The 18837-nt window shown below is 36.9% G+C and overlaps 1 protein-coding gene across 8 annotated transcripts in view; it reads left to right on the plus strand.

The window, feature by feature from the left end:
* The window catches only part of ANO3 (anoctamin 3), a 496934-nt gene that overhangs the window by 363481 nt on the left and 114616 nt on the right, over window positions 1-18837 (plus strand). For all 8 annotated transcript variants that reach the window (XM_086340919.1, XM_086340918.1, XM_086340920.1 and 5 more), the window contains 2 exons: window positions 1847-1947; window positions 11544-11588. In XM_086340919.1, the coding sequence (XP_086197045.1) occupies window positions 1847-1947; window positions 11544-11588 (146 nt within the window). The remainder of the gene's footprint in view (window positions 1-1846; window positions 1948-11543; window positions 11589-18837) is intronic.

Below are 18837 nucleotides of genomic sequence, written 5' to 3' on the forward strand. Positions count from 1 at the left end.
AACTAATGGTATGAAACCCAAGCTCTCCTATGGTGGAGGGTAAGCCTTCCCAGATCTATCCCAACACCCATGCATGTAATAGTCATTCCTTCTTCATGCTGCTAATATATTCTGGCAGCCAACATTCCTAGGTTTTAAGAACCATGATGCTCTGTGGGAGAGTGTGATCTCCATTCATACCAAAATAAGGCTTAGCTCCTGAGAAATGATTTTTTTTTGTCCCAACATCTGCTTATTCCTCAAAAGAGATCCCCACTCTCAAACTTCTGAGAAACCATTGGAGAGAATGTAAAGATCTAACATCAGTGCACTTCTCAAGGGATTGGTTGTTATCTTAAATCATCCCACCCGTACAATGTGTCATTCTGGGAGAGACTGATTTTGTCTGAGTCTAGATTCATTTTCATAGAAGTCTCACTTCCAGATTCTGGGATGAAATGAGCACTAAATATGTTTTCTTTAATTCTGAGGGTCCCATTTTCTCTGTTTTTGAGTAACTGCTGGAAAGGAACCCACACCTCCCCAGGAACTGAGCAATGACATAAAAGCATAAGGCACTTTGAATACATAAAGAGGAAAGAGAAATTTCCCAAAGAAACTATAGTCTGTAGAAATACAGTTTTATTACAATTTATACTGAGTTTTATTTTAAAGAAAATTTAACTTTTCAATCACTTGATTCAAGTCCCCAACTTCAGAGTTTTCCCCAATCATACGCTGTTACTGGCTTTTTACTTGTATAATTCAAAGCCTATTATAGAAGGCCTGAAAACCAAGGCAGTGCTCCACCAAAGATGAATCAAGTAGCTATTTACTGAAAAAAAGAAAAAAAAAAAAAGAACTATTCTAGTGAAGCTTTGAAAATAGCCATTACTTTGGCCATGGTCTGATTCTAGAAGCATGCTCTCACTGGGAATGAACATTCTGGTAAACCCCTTGTACTTGAGCTCTTTATAGTCTAGTCTCTCATAAGACTCAGGACAACTCTATGAGGTAAGACCATTCTCTCCATTTCCCAAGCGAGAAAACTGAGGATCAGAGAAATTAGGTAATTTCCCCAAGGTCCTAGAGTTAATAAATGATAGAAATGGAATTTGTACTTACCTCTTTGTGATTCTAAACACTGTGTTTTTTCTTCCATACTGTGTCATTTCTTCCAAGTAGGCATTTAGGATTAAAGAAATTGACCAGAGTACTCAAGTTTGTTAAAAGCTCCTTAGATAATCCCAATGCCCACTTTATTTTGCTTAAAAACCTCTTGTCTAGATCAAAGACACAAATTATTATGATCTCTTGCAGGAAACATTATACTAACCTTTTAAGATTCAAGTAAGTATGCAAATTTGACAGCTCCACAAGGTCATGGACTTGTAAGTCTTATACTCTGTTTATCCCCAGAATTGTCATAGGCTCTCACAAGTATAATAGTAATTGCTCAATAAAATATGCTAGAAGAATAAATGAATGAATAACTGGTATAACTGTCAGTATTGTCTATCTACCTTGAGCAGGAAAAAAAGGATCATGAGAAAGTTTGCAACCAGAATAACTTCGGAGTCCTAATTGGCTCATGATTATTCTGGTTGGTGGCTCTGGATCTTAATAATGGTCAAGGAAGAAAGCACGCTAACTCACATGGATGATTATTTCTTGCATACAATGGCATTATTACATTTTTATTAAGATAATTCTGTGTTAAAAAATTTTATTCATATAAATTCCTTTTAAATCAGCGATAATGATTCCTGTGTATATTAAGGGGACAGTGTTCTTCCCTGTAAGGTCAAATTGTGACATGATAATCAGCTCTGATTCTAATTGGCACCTGTTCTGTTGCCCTTTACAGCCAGCTGTTGCAAACTCGGATATCATGTTTATTAAAATTCACATTCCGTGGGACACACTGTGCAAGTATGCAGAGAGACTGAATATTAGGATGCCCTTCAGGTACTTTCAGGTTTTGTTTCGTTCTATCTCAGAATATGTTAAGGTGAGCCTGTTTTTTTGCAAAGCCAGAGAGTAATAAATGTAATTCTTTCTGCAGAAGAAATGCTTTTTTCCCCCAAGTTTAGTCAATTTTGGCCATTTATCTTACCTTCTAATTTCCTTGCCTAGTGTAAGCTTCCAGGTTCCCTGGATGCTTTATATCATTTCTAGCTGGACTAGACTGGAAGGAGGGAAAGATAGTTGTTTTCCAATTTTACTTACTATTCCCAAGATCAGTCTCACTTATTTAATATAGGTAGATGGAACTCTTGTTTTTGTGACAGAAGTAAGTGTGTAGCATTCTTACGTATACAGATTCGGCATTCTGTATGTAGCAGTTATCAGGAAACTTTCCTCAGGTGCAGATCAACCAGATAGTTTCTTGGCTCTGTCCTCAGTGCCAAAGGATAAATGGTAATGAAAGACCTTCTCAGTTCAAAGATGTTTCAGCCTTTCCTATAGGCAAGACTACAGGAAAGTCAAAAATTGAATAAACCTATTTCCCCATATTGTGTGTTTCGTGTTATATGCAGAATGTATCACTTTCCTTCCTGATGTCTCACAATGAAATTCAAGTGTTTATACCATGCGTGAACTGGCATTGAAGCTCAGTATGCTTCATCAACTGCTAAAAAAGGTTTTAAAAGGTTCAGGGTAAGAAGATGCCAAGGAAAAGAGCCTCTAGATAATGAATTTTCATGAACAGTAAGAGGGCAATTCAAAACTGTGAAGAAATTTATCAGACCTGGTAACATGGAAGAGACCAGATCTGTGAGAGGGCTGCCAGCCTCGGGTCGCATGACAAGCCTCGAGAGTCTTGTCTTTTTAATCATCTGAAATTCCTCAGGCTTTGGAAGTTGCACCCACAAGTCATTGCCCACAAAGCAGAAATTGATTAAGCACTGGCAACTACTAAGGAATTTTACAGTGACAATATTAGAATTAGATACCTAAATTGACTCCCATTCCTGTTTGGATCAATCTCAAGGGAAATCAATCCAGTCAGTCTTAAGGGAAATCGACTCTGAATACTCACTGAAAGGGCTGATGCTGAAGCTGAAGCTCCAGTATTTTGGTCATCTGATGGGAAAATCGACTCATTGGAAAAGTCACTGGTGCTGGGAAAGATTGAGGGTAGAAGGAGAAGAGGCTGTCAGAGGATGAGGTGGCTAGATGGCATCACTGATGCAATGGACATGAACTTGGGCAAACTTTGGGAGATGGTGAGGGACAGAGAGGCCTGGGGCGCTGCAGTCCATGGAGTTGCTAACAGTCGGACATGACTGGGCAACTGAACAACCTGTTTGAGAAATAGTTTCAAAATCCTCTATACAGATAATTATAAGATAGATAAATAATATCTTGAAGAGCTTGGCAAAAATAATAATAGTAACAATATGGGGAGAGAGGTGGGAGGGGGGTTCAGGATGGGGAACACGTGTACACCCGTGGCGGATTCATGTTGATATATGGCAAAACCAATACAATATTGTAAAGTAATTAGCCTCCAATTAAAATAAATAAATTTAAATAAAAAAAAAGAACAAAAGAAGATGAACACAGGAAAGAACATTCCTTAGAATTCTTTAGCACCTTATATAAATTATTAATATGATATCTATAAGAACCTGAAGTTTGTACATTTTTATGAAACTTGATCCCTGAAGGAAGCAAGTAAGGACATATGAAATATTATTTGTGTTGTGATTAGATAGTTTGAAGTCTCCAGAAGACTTCTTTCAATTCAGGTCATTCTACTGAACCAGTCTTGAGAGCACAAGTAGGTAAATAAACACCATGCTACTCTACGTCTTTTGACTTCTGAGGAATTTTTTTCCTCCTGACACTATGTCTCCTTCTTAAAAAAGCCTTTTGATATACATGACTGTGACTTATTTCAGGCTGACAATGGAGCATATTTGCCTTTTGCTCTATCTGGTTTCTTCTTGTTTGGTCTGTACATGCTACACAGAATCATGCAGAATTAAAACAATGAGATTCATTTTAACTTACAAAATTATCAAACACTTTCACAGGTAGTACTCTTCAAACCTACCACAGATATGGTGAATAATCACATCTGTTGATATGTGGTGAGACTCAATCTTCATAAAATATTCTGAAACAATTTAAAATTATTTTCTGTGAGACTTAAAACTTTTCATAAGCTTCATATTTTATCTTAAGAAGAAAATTGAAAAATATGTAAAAACATTCCCTGCAATATTTTTTATAATTGTGAAAAAAGTAAATATGTTCAACGGTAGAGGATTCAAATAAATTAGATATATCCTTGTGATGCAAAATAGTTCATTTATAAAGTGAATGGGTACAAGGACTTCTTAATGACTGTAGTTAAATAATAAGTAGTAAAATTTAATAAAATATGTATAGGATATGCATTTATTTATACAATGAGATTTTAACAATGTAAAATGAATAGAAAAAAATTGGAGGAGAATATAATATGCTAAAACGTGATTGCTTCTGATGGGTGGGAGTGAAGTCTTTATTATTTTGTGGGTCCTTATTTATTTTACTTTCTTACAAAATTATTTTTAGCAAGTTCTAATTTGCTTGCAGGATATAAACAAAGATGCAAAAGAAGTGTAACACCCAAGACAATAACCTACTTTCTGATATCAGGGTGAAATTGCTAAAAAAAATTCCAAATGAATTTCCATATGCCTTCATCCTGCCCCTATTCCTGTGATTTCACCATTGTTTCTAAGAGGAGTTATAGTTGAGTTTATGCACAAACTAATTGCCTCATAGATGCAAAAGGAAGAAACTCTTAGAGACTGTCACAAAGCATGCCATTTCAGTAGATTTTATTATTCGGATTATGTTCAGGTTAACTGAATATTATGTTTAAATATCTCATCCAAAAAGGTTCATAGCTTCCATTACCTCCTCTGAACTTTATACAAAACACATGTCTGCTAGAGGTCCAAAAGACTGAATCCTTTTTTGCTATCCAAGGGGGAATTTGGCATCATCTGATTCTTAGTTCCTGGCCAAGACACTTATTATTAATTTGAAATTATACTTTCCTTCAATGAAAAATAAATGTTGGTTAGCATGTTCACTTTGTACCAAATATTTGACACTCATAATTTCAGAAATATTTTTTCTTTCTCTATCAGTACTGTTGCAGGAAGGGGGACCCCTTACAGGGCCTGAAACTGGGCTCTTGTCTAACACTCGGAAATGAATTGTCTGAGGAGACACATGTGCTGACAAAGCAAGAGATTTTATTGGGAAAGGGCGCCTGGGTAGAGAGCAGTAGGGTAAGGGAACCCAGGAGAACAGCTCTGGCTGCAGTCTCAGGTTTTATGGTGATGGGATTAGTTTTCGGATTGTCTTTAGCCAATCAACTGACTCAGAGTCCTTCCAAGATGGATGCCAGAGAGAAGGATTCTGGGAGGTGGTCGGACATGTGGTGTCTCCTTTTGACCTTTCCCGAACTCTTCTGGTTGGTGGAGGCTTATTAGTTCCATGTTCCTTACCAGGACCTCCTGTCATAAAACAACTCATGCAGATGGTTACGATGGTGCCTGGCCAGGATAGGCGGTTTCAATCAGGGTGCTTCCCCTAACAGTACTATTCAAGTATGTCCACTCTGCTGTAGTGTATCAGGAAAAAGTCTTATAAAGACAATGCAAAAGAATCTAGTGTCACAAGTTTCATATAACTCATTCCACCATCTTGGTTGGATTGTATTATTTTTAAAAATTGAAAATCTGTTACAGCATATTGGCCTTTTTCCTCTCATTTCCCTTACTCTTGACTTTTCAGATAACTATTGAGGAACTCTAATTTAAATAATAATCAATATTCTCATAATTTTTAAAAAATCTGTATCAAAATTATTTCTTCGTGTCTTTTCCTTAGAAGTTCTTTAAAACCGTTCTGCTGTTATAAATGATATTCATTTTTATTTTCTGATAAGATTGCATTTGAAAGAAGAGTTATGATACATCAAAAGAAAGAAATATGAAATATATATAGTTACTGTCTCTTTTAATTGATGCTGTGGCTGAAGTTTCTTCTTTATGTTTTTCAAGATAATGTTTACAAATTCCACATTACTGAAACTTTGAAAAATGCAATTGTGATTCTTCTGATTTAATAATATAAATATTAGAAAATATATAGCTTTTCCAAAGTATACCAAAAGAACACTGGTTCAAGAGAAAGTAAAAGAAAAATATCCTGTGACCAAATATGTTCTTGAAATTCAAAGTTAAACAATAAGTTTATTTACTGTAGGAATTTTTAGAGAAGTGATTCTCAATCTTCAGAATACATCAAAATTACCTGGGAAACTCAGCAAAAGTAAAGTTTCCTAGAACCTACACCCAGAGGATAAGATTGGGTATATACGTTTTTAACAAGCATCCCAAGTGATTTTATTATAGTTGGTAGAGAAATATTGTCTTGAGGATTTTAGTATTTTTATAATTCTTATATTGTTTATAAATTTCAACAGACAGTTACACAGAGCAACCTTGCCTTAATTTTCATCTAATGATGGATTTTTTAAATCATAATATGATGATGTTCTTGAGAAAACATTCTGAGGAATTCTAGAATGAGGAGTTCTTTTGCAACATCTTTCCCTATTACTTTAATAATAGATGTAGCATTAACCAACTCCTTAGTAACCAACTTCTGATTTATTTATAAGGTATGCCTAAAATTTGGGATAGCAGTCAGCTCATAAAGAGGGAATATTATTTAAGTATAAAATAAGTGGCAAAGTATTTTCATGATTGTCAGCTCAATTTCCAAATGTCAATTGTTATCATATTTAAGGACATATATAGACATACATATTGTCTTAAAATTAAGAAATGGATAGACATCAAAGAACTTAAATAGGAAAAATGCATATCTCTTTTCAAGACAAGATTTTTAAAAAAATTTATGTAAGAGGGACATATGCATGCTTGACTATTCCATATTCAGTAGTGAAACCTATATTGCATTCCATAAAGAAAACCTGCAAATTTATTCAGAAAAAATTATTAGAGTTATAACCCTTCCTACAAAAGTTTTCTGCTAACTTACTGTTTGAACACAAAACTTCAACATTTTATCTAGAGCCTATGCTTGAATATTCTGCATATATAGAATTTTGTATATCTAAATTGTCTAGCTATTTCTTTTCTTGATTAAAATGGCCTGCATACTGGACTTGATGTTTCATAACTAACCAAAAAAATCTGAGAATTAAAATATCCCACATTTTCTATCTTTTATTCTATTAGGAATGACTTTGTGTGTCTTCTATATTACATAAATATCAATTCCCACTTTCCTCACTTTTCTTTTTATTCAAGGTGATTCATATTCATTCTTACCCATCTTATATTAAAGTGGGCAAGCCTATTTAAGATGATTCAGTCATCCTGTAGCTTCTCAGACTGAGTTCAATATGGGTCAACCTTCTGTCTTTCCTCAAGCTTTTATTCCCACAAATGTTTTAATCAGAGCAAATTTGGGAGAATTTTTTAAAACAACTAAGAATAACCTTTTATTATTGTTGGGAATAAACTTAGATCACCTTTGTATGCAAAGGATAACTCACTCAAAAATAAAGTGATGTAATAACATACAGAGACCCCAGTGTGTAAAATAGATAAAAGTACAGGAGCTTCGCTTAACAAGGAGCAGGGGCCAGGGTCCCTCTCATATGACAGTCCTTCTCATTTGGACCTGCAAACATCTTCACATGTGGCCACTGGCTATGTGAAACACTGGTTGGAAACAGTGATTGAGATAATGATTTACTTATAAATCATTTTGAGTGACTGTAATCAGTTCTAATGAGGTGGGTGAAACTGGAGCCTATTATACAGAGTGAAGTAAGCCAGAAAGAAAAACACCAATACAGTATACTAATGCATATATATGGAATTTAGAAAGATGGTAATGACAACCCTGTATGCGAGACAGCAAAAGAGACACAGATGTACAGAACAGTCCTGGACTCTGTGGGGGGGGCGGTGGTGGTGATTTGGGAGAATGGCATTAAAACATGTACAATATCATATAAGAAAAAAAATAAACTTATGATGGAACAAAAAAAAATGCTGTCTTGACATAAGGTGTAAAATAGAAGGATCTTTCAAATGAAAAAATAAGGGAAAATAAAGAAAGCTCTGTCAATGAACAATATGCAGTTAATAAATTATGTAATGAAGATTGTGTGTGGAAATAATTTGGTCCTGCAGGTTCATTTATGCAGAAAGACTAAGGAGAATTGCAAGTTATTATTGACTGAGTGGGTTAAAGGTTCACTCGTATATGTTAGGGGAATGTAATTAAGAACTAAATCTTCCCCAAGTAAAGAAACTTCTCCACAAAGATACGAGAGAAAGATCACGCTTTTTATCATAAATAAGCATTAAACCAAATGCGGCTTGCGTCACAGGAAATTCACTGAGATTGCAAAGACAGAAAGAAAGCTCCCCCTTTTATACAGCCGCGCAGATACAAGCCATTATGGGCATGTCCTCAAGATAAACAGTAACCAATCCTCAAGTAAGAGGACATTACAGCATTAATTGTCATACATAGTTCATCCTAGATTTGACTGGTAATTAGAATGTTAGTTAATTGGGAAAAGTGAGTCTCTTAATTTTATTTGTTTTTATGGTCTAAAAACCACATGTATTCATCTTGTATGATATTCTTCCTTCACTTGTTTTTTATTTCTCCGAAAGCATTTCAAAATTTTTAAAAATGCTTGAAAGAAATATTTCAAAATAGTAACAATAAAAAGAGGATAACATTTAGTCTCAATGTTCCCTTGTCTTTTTATGTTATTCCTTACCATATCCACAACTGATAATTATAGTAATCATAATCCTTATCATCTCTTAATCACATTCCTAGATTTTTTTGACACTGACAATTATTTTAAACTAATTTCTACATTTGTAGTTTTTTAAAGATATACCTTATTTAGTAAATGTTATTAAATTGAAAGTACCCTCAGGCACTGAAGGAAATAAATGCAGCTGTGAGTTAAAAGCTCATTCATTTATTCATCAGTCATGGGAATCCTCATTACTATTTACCAAAGAATATACCATATACACAAAGTCAGATGAACTGAAACTGGCATCTTTAAGAAGCCCGATCTCCTATATAAGATAGTCAGTGAACAGTTATATAATAATGGGGTAAATGATGTGAGAGTTTTAGAGTGAAGATGGGTTTATAGCCCAATAGGGAGTAAATGACATATGCACACAAACCTGTGTATATTTGAAAAAAATAAAGGAAGTGGTATTTAAATGTGAGTTTAGGATAAGCAGAGCAAGCATTCAAACTCCATACTTATAATTAGTGTTAGAGTGTGTCAGGGACAAGTTAAAATTCTTTTCTAGGATTGTGACTGGTGATTGCTATGAAATACAGTAGCTCAGAATGTTTTCAGGTTTTCTAAGCAGTTAATAATACAGGACTAAATGTCAATTGTACTGACTCTCAGCCCTGCTTTCTAGAAACCACATGCACTGCAGAGGAGTCTTCTGATTCTCTGGAATGGGTTTTGGTGGGTGGGGGTAAAGAGGCATTTTAGAAGGTCCCAAATGAGATTCTTGAGCTCCAAGATGTAGATTTAGTGAGAATCTTCTAGAGTGTGAATTAATCAGAATGGTACACATTTACTTAATACATTCAATATCTTTCAGTCCAAAACCTTAGCATCAGTGGTTAAGATCCTTCATTATATATGCCTTGTTCATTATCCCCTCACCTCTTTATGATCCTCAACTTGCAATTTATATGCTGGCAATTATCAAATTAGTAAAAATTCCCTGAATTTTACAATGGTTCACTTGCTCCCATAACCATTCATGTGCTGCTGCTGCTGCTGCTGCTAAGTCGCTTCAGTCGTGTCCGACTCTGTGCAACCCCATAGATGGCAGCCCACCAGGCTCCCCCGTCCCTGGGATTCTCCAGGCAAGAACACTGGAGTGGGTTGCCATTTCCTTCTCCAATGCATGAAAGTGAAAAGTGAAAGTGAAGTTGCTCAGTCGTGTCCGACTCTTCTCGACCCCACGGATTGCAGCCCACCAGGATCCTCCGTCCATGGGATTTTCCAGGCAAGAGTACTGGAGTGGGGTGCCATCGCCTTCTCCGAGCTACCTCAGGCTAAAATGCTGTGTCCTAAGTACTCCGTTTAGAAGACTCCTGTCATTCAACAAGGTTGAATTTAAGACTCAGCACAGATAACACATAGTGATGAAGGCTTCCCTATCTCCTTTCTCCTACATCTACAAAGGCTAAATGAGATCCCTTCCTAGGTACTTCTATAGCCCTCTCTGTTTTACTGTGTTATCACACTTTATTATAACTATCACCTCTCTCCTCAACTGTAAAGTAGCTTTTTGAGGGTAAAGACCCTCTTTTTTCTCTAAATTTTTAATGGTTATAATTTAATTATAATATAATTCTAATTATAATATTAAGGTTATAATAGAATTCTTTGCAATATCAGAAATATTCAGTACATATGTGTTTAGATGGATAGATGACTTTGTAGAACATACAAGCCTATGCTCTGATTAATATGCATTGTGTAGAAGACTACACAATGAAGACGGAGAAGGCAATGGCACCCCACTCCAGTACTTTTGCCTGGAAAATCCCATGGACGGAGGAGCCTGGTGGGCTGCAGTCCGTGGGATTGATAAAAGTCGGACCCGACTGAGCGACTTCACTTTCACTTTTCACTTTCCTGCATTGGAGAAGGAAATGGCAACCCACTCCAGTGTTCTTGCCAGGAGAATCCCAGGGACAGGGGAGCCTGGTGGGCTGCCTTCTATGGGGTCGCGCAGAGTCGGACACGACTGAAGCGACTTAGCAGCAGCAGCAGCAGCAAAAGACAGACTTTCAAAAGATAATTAAGGGACTTCCCTGGTGGCCTAGGGGCTAAGACTCTGAACTCCCATTGCAGAGCACCTGAATTTGATCCCTGGTTGGGGAACTAGATCCCACATGCTGCAACTAAGACCTAGAACAGCCAAATAAATAAATATTTTTTTAAACTTAAAAAAAAAATCAAATGTTCAAAAATGATCTATTGATTTATGAAGTGTCTCTGTTATTAGTAACTTAGGGTCTGAAATTAAAACAATGCAAATTCACCGTTCTTCCTATTTGTGTGTGTTCTCAGTCGCTTTAGTCGTGTCTGATTCTTTGCAACCCCCATGGTCTGTAGCCCACCAGGCTCCTCTGTCCATGGGATTATCCAGGCAAGAATTATGGAGTGAGTTGCCATGTCCTCCTCCAGGGGATCTTTCCAATCCAAGGGATCGAACAACATGTCTTCTGCATCTCCTGCATTGCAGGCTGATTCTTTACCCACTGAGACACCTGGGAAATGTTCTTCCTGTTATACTGGTTTATTTCATGTCTTTCTTTAGCATGTGAAAATGAGAGTATTGAAATGCTCAGTATAATTGAATGCTGTCACTCTCTGATTTCACGATTTTCATGTGACTTTCCTCAGCTGATTTCTTTCTTTCTTTCTTTTTTAGGAAAAAATCTTATTACACTGACCGGAGGAGCAAATCAATGGGCAGGTTGGTGGGTGATATGTAATTTGTTTATAACCAATTTGTCATTTGGGAAAAACAATAAAAATGCATTTGATTATCTGTAACAGCAGTTGTAAATTTTACAAAGGGGAACTTTATTATTTATGCAAGAGATTTCCAAAGTGATTATGCCAAATTTAATAATGCTTAAAATCATGATCTATTTTTTCCTATTTGCCATTGCCATTCCTATAATCCTCCTTTTATATAATATTATAGAACAAGGATTTTAATTGCTAGTTAGTGTTTTAGGAGATTTTAATTTTAAAAATAGTTATAAAGCCAGGATTATAGGTAAATGATGACCCACTAAAGTAATAGACACAGTAGAGGCCTTTTGGATCATCTAATCCAAGCCTCTTATTGATGAGATGGTAAAAGAAAGATTAGCATCCGGAATGATGAAGTGGTTTCCCAAGGCCGTACAGCATCTTTTGTATCACGTACCTACTTTTATTCCACGAGCTGAAGCTGACTCTCTTTCAGTTCTGGCATTGAAAGCAAACTTCTTTTTAAAAGCTTTATCTCAAAACAACATCTCCTTACGTATTGTGGTAACAGTAGCTATGGCAAAGGAAATAATTAAAACATAACCCTGAGACACAAGAAACCCTCCCACCTGAATTGCCTTGGCCCCTTTTCACTGGAGGAAATGAGCTTTCATTTAATGAACTCTACAAACAAAAGGCTTATAATATTTGACTGCTCTGCTCCTTGCAAAAAAATCAATTAACCAAAGCAGAATGTGAATGTCATGTAGTAGGCTCTAGTGAATGATACTGCAGGACGTTGCAAATCAGAATGACACAGAAACTAGAAAAATACAGTGTAAATATCTGACCGTTTCAGGAAAGAATTTAATAAATCTAGTTCTTTTACCAAAGAAATATCTAAATATAATTTAGAACTTTAAAACAGGAACATTTTGAATTCAAGAGTAGAAGAGTATACTCCTTTAAACACTAAATTTGAGTGTGGTTGGAATAGGTGACAACAAAAGCAAATCATGGGGGGAAAACTTGAAATTTGGATGGATGTTAAAAGGAATTAGAACTTAAATGGCTTTTAATAAAATTAATGATGTTCCTTAGCCAGTCAGATTTTTCTGTTTGTCAGGTTGACACATTCAGAGTTACTGTGAGCATTCATCATTTCACTTGTGTTCATTTGTTCCTGGTCTATATAGCAAATTTCCAAAGTTAGTTTCGCATAACAAGGGCAAATTCATTGGGATTTTACATAATTATACAACTGTGGGTTTTTCTCTACACATGCCTGTTCAATACTGGATTGTGTTGAGAAAACATATTTGGGTTTACTTCTGGGTGCTGTATAGAATTAGTGGGATTTTTGCCACTATGTAAGTGGTGGATTTTCTGCTATACAGGTGTATTCCTTTCAGAGACTTACAGAAGGATAAAATCCTGTATATTAAATTGGCGACAAATGTCTATGTCATGCCGTCGTAATTTAGTTTTAGAGTAAACTTGTGTTTAGAATTCCTGATAAATATGTATTCTAAATTCTGTTTCTTTAACATTTTTAATAGTAGAAAATGCTTTTCTTTTCTATTTTGGTCAAACAGAAGTAAACTAGAAAAATGAACACTATATTATGTGTCATAATATGTTTTATTTTCTTTTGTGTTTATTATTTTTTCTTTCATTTTATGAAATTAAAATAAGATTACCAGTTATTCCAAATGATTGTTAATTTATTTTAAGTGGTACTCTAGCTTACTGACTTACAATTTACATATTACAAATAGTTTTCTTTGTTCTTGTGTTAGTGGATGCATATGAGGAGGGTAACAAATAAATAGGAAAGGCAAATTTATAAAATACATGATATTAAACTGAAAAAAATGATTGTCTTGGTATTTGCTTGCGTTTACATTTTCAATTAAGGAAATGACTGATTTTGATTTTTCTTAAAACTTGGCCTTTGGAAAAGTAAACTTAAATGTTTGCATGTGTGTGTGGGCGTCATCATTGTTATAGAATTATAAAACCCAATTTGTAGACAGTTGGAAAGAGGGAAGCAAAAGTCAGAGTGTGCAGTTAGATGGCACTGTGCTTTCCCTTTTCTGATGTGGGAGAAATGTTTTGTGCATGGGTAATTTGGCCAATAAACATTAGGGGATAAATAGGTACAGGCAATTATCCAGGCTTTGAAGATCATTGTTTCTACAGGCATATTGATAGAATATGTATATAAAAATACAGTTCAAGCATTGCTGCTATCTATAATTAGTTTACAAAGCAATTTAATATTCAATTTTCAAAGCAGTTTCAAAACAACCCTTTAGGGAGGCATAACAAAGCATAACCAGTTTTACAGATCAGGGAAAAGGAATGATTTCATTATCACTCCTTTTCACCAACCCTGCATCTCATGCCCTAACTTTTATAGCTGGTATGCTCTGACAAGTTCTTTTGACCCTTTAATCCAGATTTATTTTCAAGTTCCCTTGAATTCTCTGCTCTGCACTGATTTTAGCAAATAAACTTAAAGCTCTGTTAGAAGTAATCTTCACATTTTGCCATAAAATCTTGAGTTTGCAAAATGGCTAATGTGATAAAGGTTTGGTTCAGTTCAGTTCAGTTCAGTTCAGTTGCTCAGTTGTGTGTGACTCTTTGCGACCCCATGGACTGCAGCATGCCAGGCTTCCTTGTCCATCACCAACTCCCAGAGCTTACTCAAACTCATCTCCACTGAGTCACTGATACCATTCAACCATCTCATCCTCCTTCGTCCCCTTAACCTCCCACCTTCAATCTTTCCCACCCATCAGGGTCTTTTCAAATGAGTCAGTTCTTCACACCAGGTGGCCAAAATATTAGAGTTTCAGCTTCAGCAGCAGTCCTTCCAATGAACACTCAGGACTGAACTTCTTTAGGATGGACTGGTTGGATTTCCTTGCAGTCCAAGGGACTCTCAAGAGTCTTCTCCAACGCCACAGTTCAAAAGCATCAATTCTTTAGCACTCAGCTTTCTTTATACTCCAACTCAAATATCCATACATGACTACTGGAAAAAGCAAAGCTTTGACTAGATGGACCTTTGTTGGCAAAGTAATATCTCTGCTTTGTAATATGCTGTCTAGGTCGGTCATAACTTTTCTTCCAAGGATCAAGCATCTTTTAATTTGGTGGCTGCAGTCACCATCTGCAGTGATTTTGGAGCCCCCTAAAATAAAGTCCGATAGAAGCAAGGTCTAATGTTGTAAAGAGCAATATTGCATAGGAACCTGGAATGTCAGGTCCATGAATCAAGGCAAATTGGAAGTGGTCAAACAAGAGATGGCAAGAGTGAATGTCAACATTCTAGGAATCAGCGAACTAAAATGGACTGGAATGGGTGAATTTAACTCAGATGACCATTATATCTACTATTGCGGGCAGGAATCCCTCAGAAGAAATGAAGTATCCATCATGGGCAACAAAAGATTCCGAAATGCAGTACTTGGATGGAATCTCAAAAACGACAGAATGATCTCTGTTCGTTTCCAAGGCAAACCATTCAATATCACAGTAATCCAAGTCTATGCCCCTACCAGTAATGCTAAAAAGCTGAAGTTGAATGGTTCTTTGAAGACCTACAAAACCTTTTAGAACTAACACCCAAAAAAGATGTCCTTTTCACTATAGGGGACTGGGATGCAAAAGTAGGAAGTCAAGAAACTGGAGTAACAGGCAAATTTGGCCTTGGAATGCAGAATGAAGCAGGGCAAAGACTAATAGAGTTTTGCCAAGAAAATGCACTGGTCATAGCAAACACCCTCTTCCAGCAACACAAGAGAAGACTCTACACGTGGACATCACCAGATGGTCAACACCGAAATCAGATTGATTATATTCTTTGCAGCCAAAGATGGAGAAGCTCTATACAGTCAACAAAAACAAGACCAGGAGCTGACTGTGGCTCAGATCATGAACTCCTTATTACCAAATTCAGACTTAAATTGAAGAATGTAGGGAAAACCACTAGACCATTCAGGTATGACCTAAATAAAATCCCTTATGATTATACAGTGGAAGTGAGAAACAGATTTAAGGGCCTAGATCTGATAGATAGAGTGCCTGATGAACTATGGAATGAGGTTTGTGACATTGTACAGGAGACAGGGATCAAGAACATCCCCATGGAAAAGAAATGCAAAAAAGCAAATGGCTGTCTAGGGAGGCCTTACAAATAGCTGTGAAAAGAAGAGAAGTGAAAAGCACAGGAGAAAAAGAAAGATATAAACATCTGAATGCAGAGTTCCAAAGAATAGCAAGAAGAGATAAGAAAGCCTTCCTCAGTGATCAATGCAAAGAAATCGAGGAAAAGAACAGAATGGGAAAGACTAGAGATCTCGTCAAGAAAATTAGATACCAAGGGAACATTTCATGCAAAGATGGGCTTGATAAAGGACAGAAATGGTATGGACCTAACAGAAGCAGAAGATATTAAGAAGAGATGGCAAGAATACACAGAAGAACTATACAAAAATGATCTTCATGACCCAGATAATCACATAGGTGCGATCACTTATCTAGGCCAGACATCCTGGAATGTGAAGTCAAGTGGGCCTTAGAAAGCATCACTACAAACAAAGCTAGTGGAGGTGACAGCATTCCAGTTGAGCTATTTCAAATCCTGGCAGATGATGCTGTGAAAGTGCTGCATTCAATATGCCAGCAAATTTGGAAAACTCGGCAGTGGCCACAGGACTGGAAAAGGTGTTTTCATTCCAATCCCAAAGAAAAGCAATGCCAAGGAATGCTCAAACTACCACACAATTGCACTCATCTCACACACTAGTAAAGTAATGCTCAAAATTCTCCAAGCCAGGCTTCAGCAATACGTGAACCATGAACTTCCTGATGTTCAAGCTTGTTTCAGAAAAGGCAGAGGAAGCAGAGATCAAATTGCCAACATCTGCTGGATCATGGAAAAAGCAAGAGAGTTCCAGAAAAACATCTATTTCTGCTTTATTGACTATGCCAAAGCCTTTGACTGTGTGGATCACAATAAACTGTGGAAAATTCTGAAAGAGATGGGAATACCAGACCACCTGACCTGCTTCTTGAAAAACTTGTATGCAGGTCAGGAAGCAACAGTTAGAACTGGACATGGAACAACAGACTGGTTCCAAATAGGAAAAGGAGTACGTCAAGGCTGTATATTATCACCCTGCTTATTTAACTTATATGCAGAGTACATCATGAGAAACGCTAGACTGGAAGAAACACAAGCTGGGATCAAGATTGTCGGGAGAAATATCAATAACCTCAGATATGCAGATGACACCACCCTTAAGGCAGAAAGTGAAGAGGAACCAAAAAGCCTCTTGATGAAAGTGAAAGTAGAGAGTGAAAAAGTTGGCTTAAAGCTCAACATTCAGAAAACAAAGATCATGGCATCCGGTCCCATCACTTCATGGGAAGTAGATGGGGAAGCAGTGTCAGACTTTATTTTTTGGGGCTCCAAAATCACTGCAGATGGTGACTGCAGCCATGAAATGAAAAGATGCTTATTCCTTGGAAGGAAAGTTATGACCAACCTAGATAGCATATTCAAAAGCAGAGACATTACTTTGCCAACAAAGGTCTGTCTAGTCAAGGCTATGGTTTTTCCTGTGGTCATGTATGGATGTGAGAGTTGGACTATATATAAAGAAAGCTGAGTGCCAAAGAACTGATGCTTTTGATCTGTGGTGTTGGAGAAGACTCTTCAGAGTCCCTCGGACTGCAAGGAGATCCAACCGGTCCATTCTGAAGGAGATCAGCTCTGGGATTTCTCTGGAGGAATGATGCTAAAGCTGAAACTCCAGTACTTTGGCCACCTCATGCGAAAAGTTGACTCATTGGAAAAGACTCTGATTCTGGGAGGGATTGGGGGCTGGAGGAGAAGGGGACAACAGAGGATGAGATGGCTGGATGCCATCACTGACTCAAGGGACATGAGTCTGAGTGAACTTCAGAGTTGGTGATGGACAGGGAGGCCTGGCGTGTTGCAATTCATGGGGTCACACAGAGTTGGACATGACTGAGCGACTATACTGAACTGAAAATAAAGTCTCTCACTGTTTCCACTGTTTCCCCATCTATTTGCCATGAAGTGATGGGATGAGATGCCATGATCTTAGTTTTCTGACTGTTGAGTTTTAAGCCAAATTTTTCCACTCCTCTTTCATCAAGAGGCTCTTTAATTCTTCACTTTCTGCCATAATGGTGGTTTCATCAGCATATGTGAAGTTACTGATATTTCTTGTGGCAGTCTTGATACCAGCTTGTGCTTCATCGAGCCTGGCATTTTGCATGATGTACTCTACATATAAGTTAAATAAGCAAAGTGACAATATATAGCCTTGATGTACTCCTTTTCCGATTTGGAACTAGTCTGTTTTTCCTTGTCCAGTCCTAACTGTTGCTTGTTGACCTGCATACAGATTTCTCAGGAGGCAGGTCAGGTGGTCTGGTATTTCCATCTCTTTAAGAACTTTCCACAGTTTGTTGTGATCCACACAGTCAAAGGCTTTGGTGTAGTCAATAAAGCAGAAGTAGAAGTTTTTTTGGAACTCTCTTGCTTTTTCCATAATCCAACAGACTCTGGCTATTTGACCTCTGGTTCCTCTGCTTTTTCTAAATCCAGCTTGAACATCTGGAAGTTCATGGTTCATGCATCATTGAAGCCTGGCTTGGATAATTTTGAGCATTATTTGCTAGTGTGTGTGTGAGATGAGTGCAATTGTGCAGTAGTTTGAGCATTCCTTGTCATTGCCTTTCTTTGGGATTGGAATGCAAACTGACCTTTTCCAGTCCTGTAGCCACTGCTGAGTTTTCCAAATTTGCTGGCATATTGAGTGCAACAGTTTCACAGCATCATCTTTTAGGATTTTAAATAGCTCAACTGGAAGTCCCTCACCTTTCCTAGATTAGTTTGTAGTGATACTTCCAAAAGCCCACTTGACTTCACATTCCAGGATGACTGGCTCTAGGTGAGTGATCACACCATTGTGATTATCTGGTTTGGTAGAGTGTCGATAATACATTAGATTGCAATGATGGCCTGGGGGTGGTTGTGTTGGTTGTAGAAGTAGTAGTGATATTCCTTTTCCTTATTAATGTCATAAATTTTATTGAGTCTTCACTTTGCACTGTAGGGTCAGGCTTTATCTATCTAGTTATCAGGATATCCCTTCAATTAAGAGATGAGAAAACTGAATGAGAATCAAAGAAATTAAGTA

Source organism: Bos grunniens, chromosome 15, assembly GCF_055505025.1.
Source record: "Bos grunniens cultivar Pamir isolate PY7600 chromosome 15, Bosgru_T2T1.0, whole genome shotgun sequence".
In the NCBI taxonomy this organism is placed as follows: domain Eukaryota; kingdom Metazoa; phylum Chordata; class Mammalia; order Artiodactyla; family Bovidae; genus Bos; species Bos grunniens.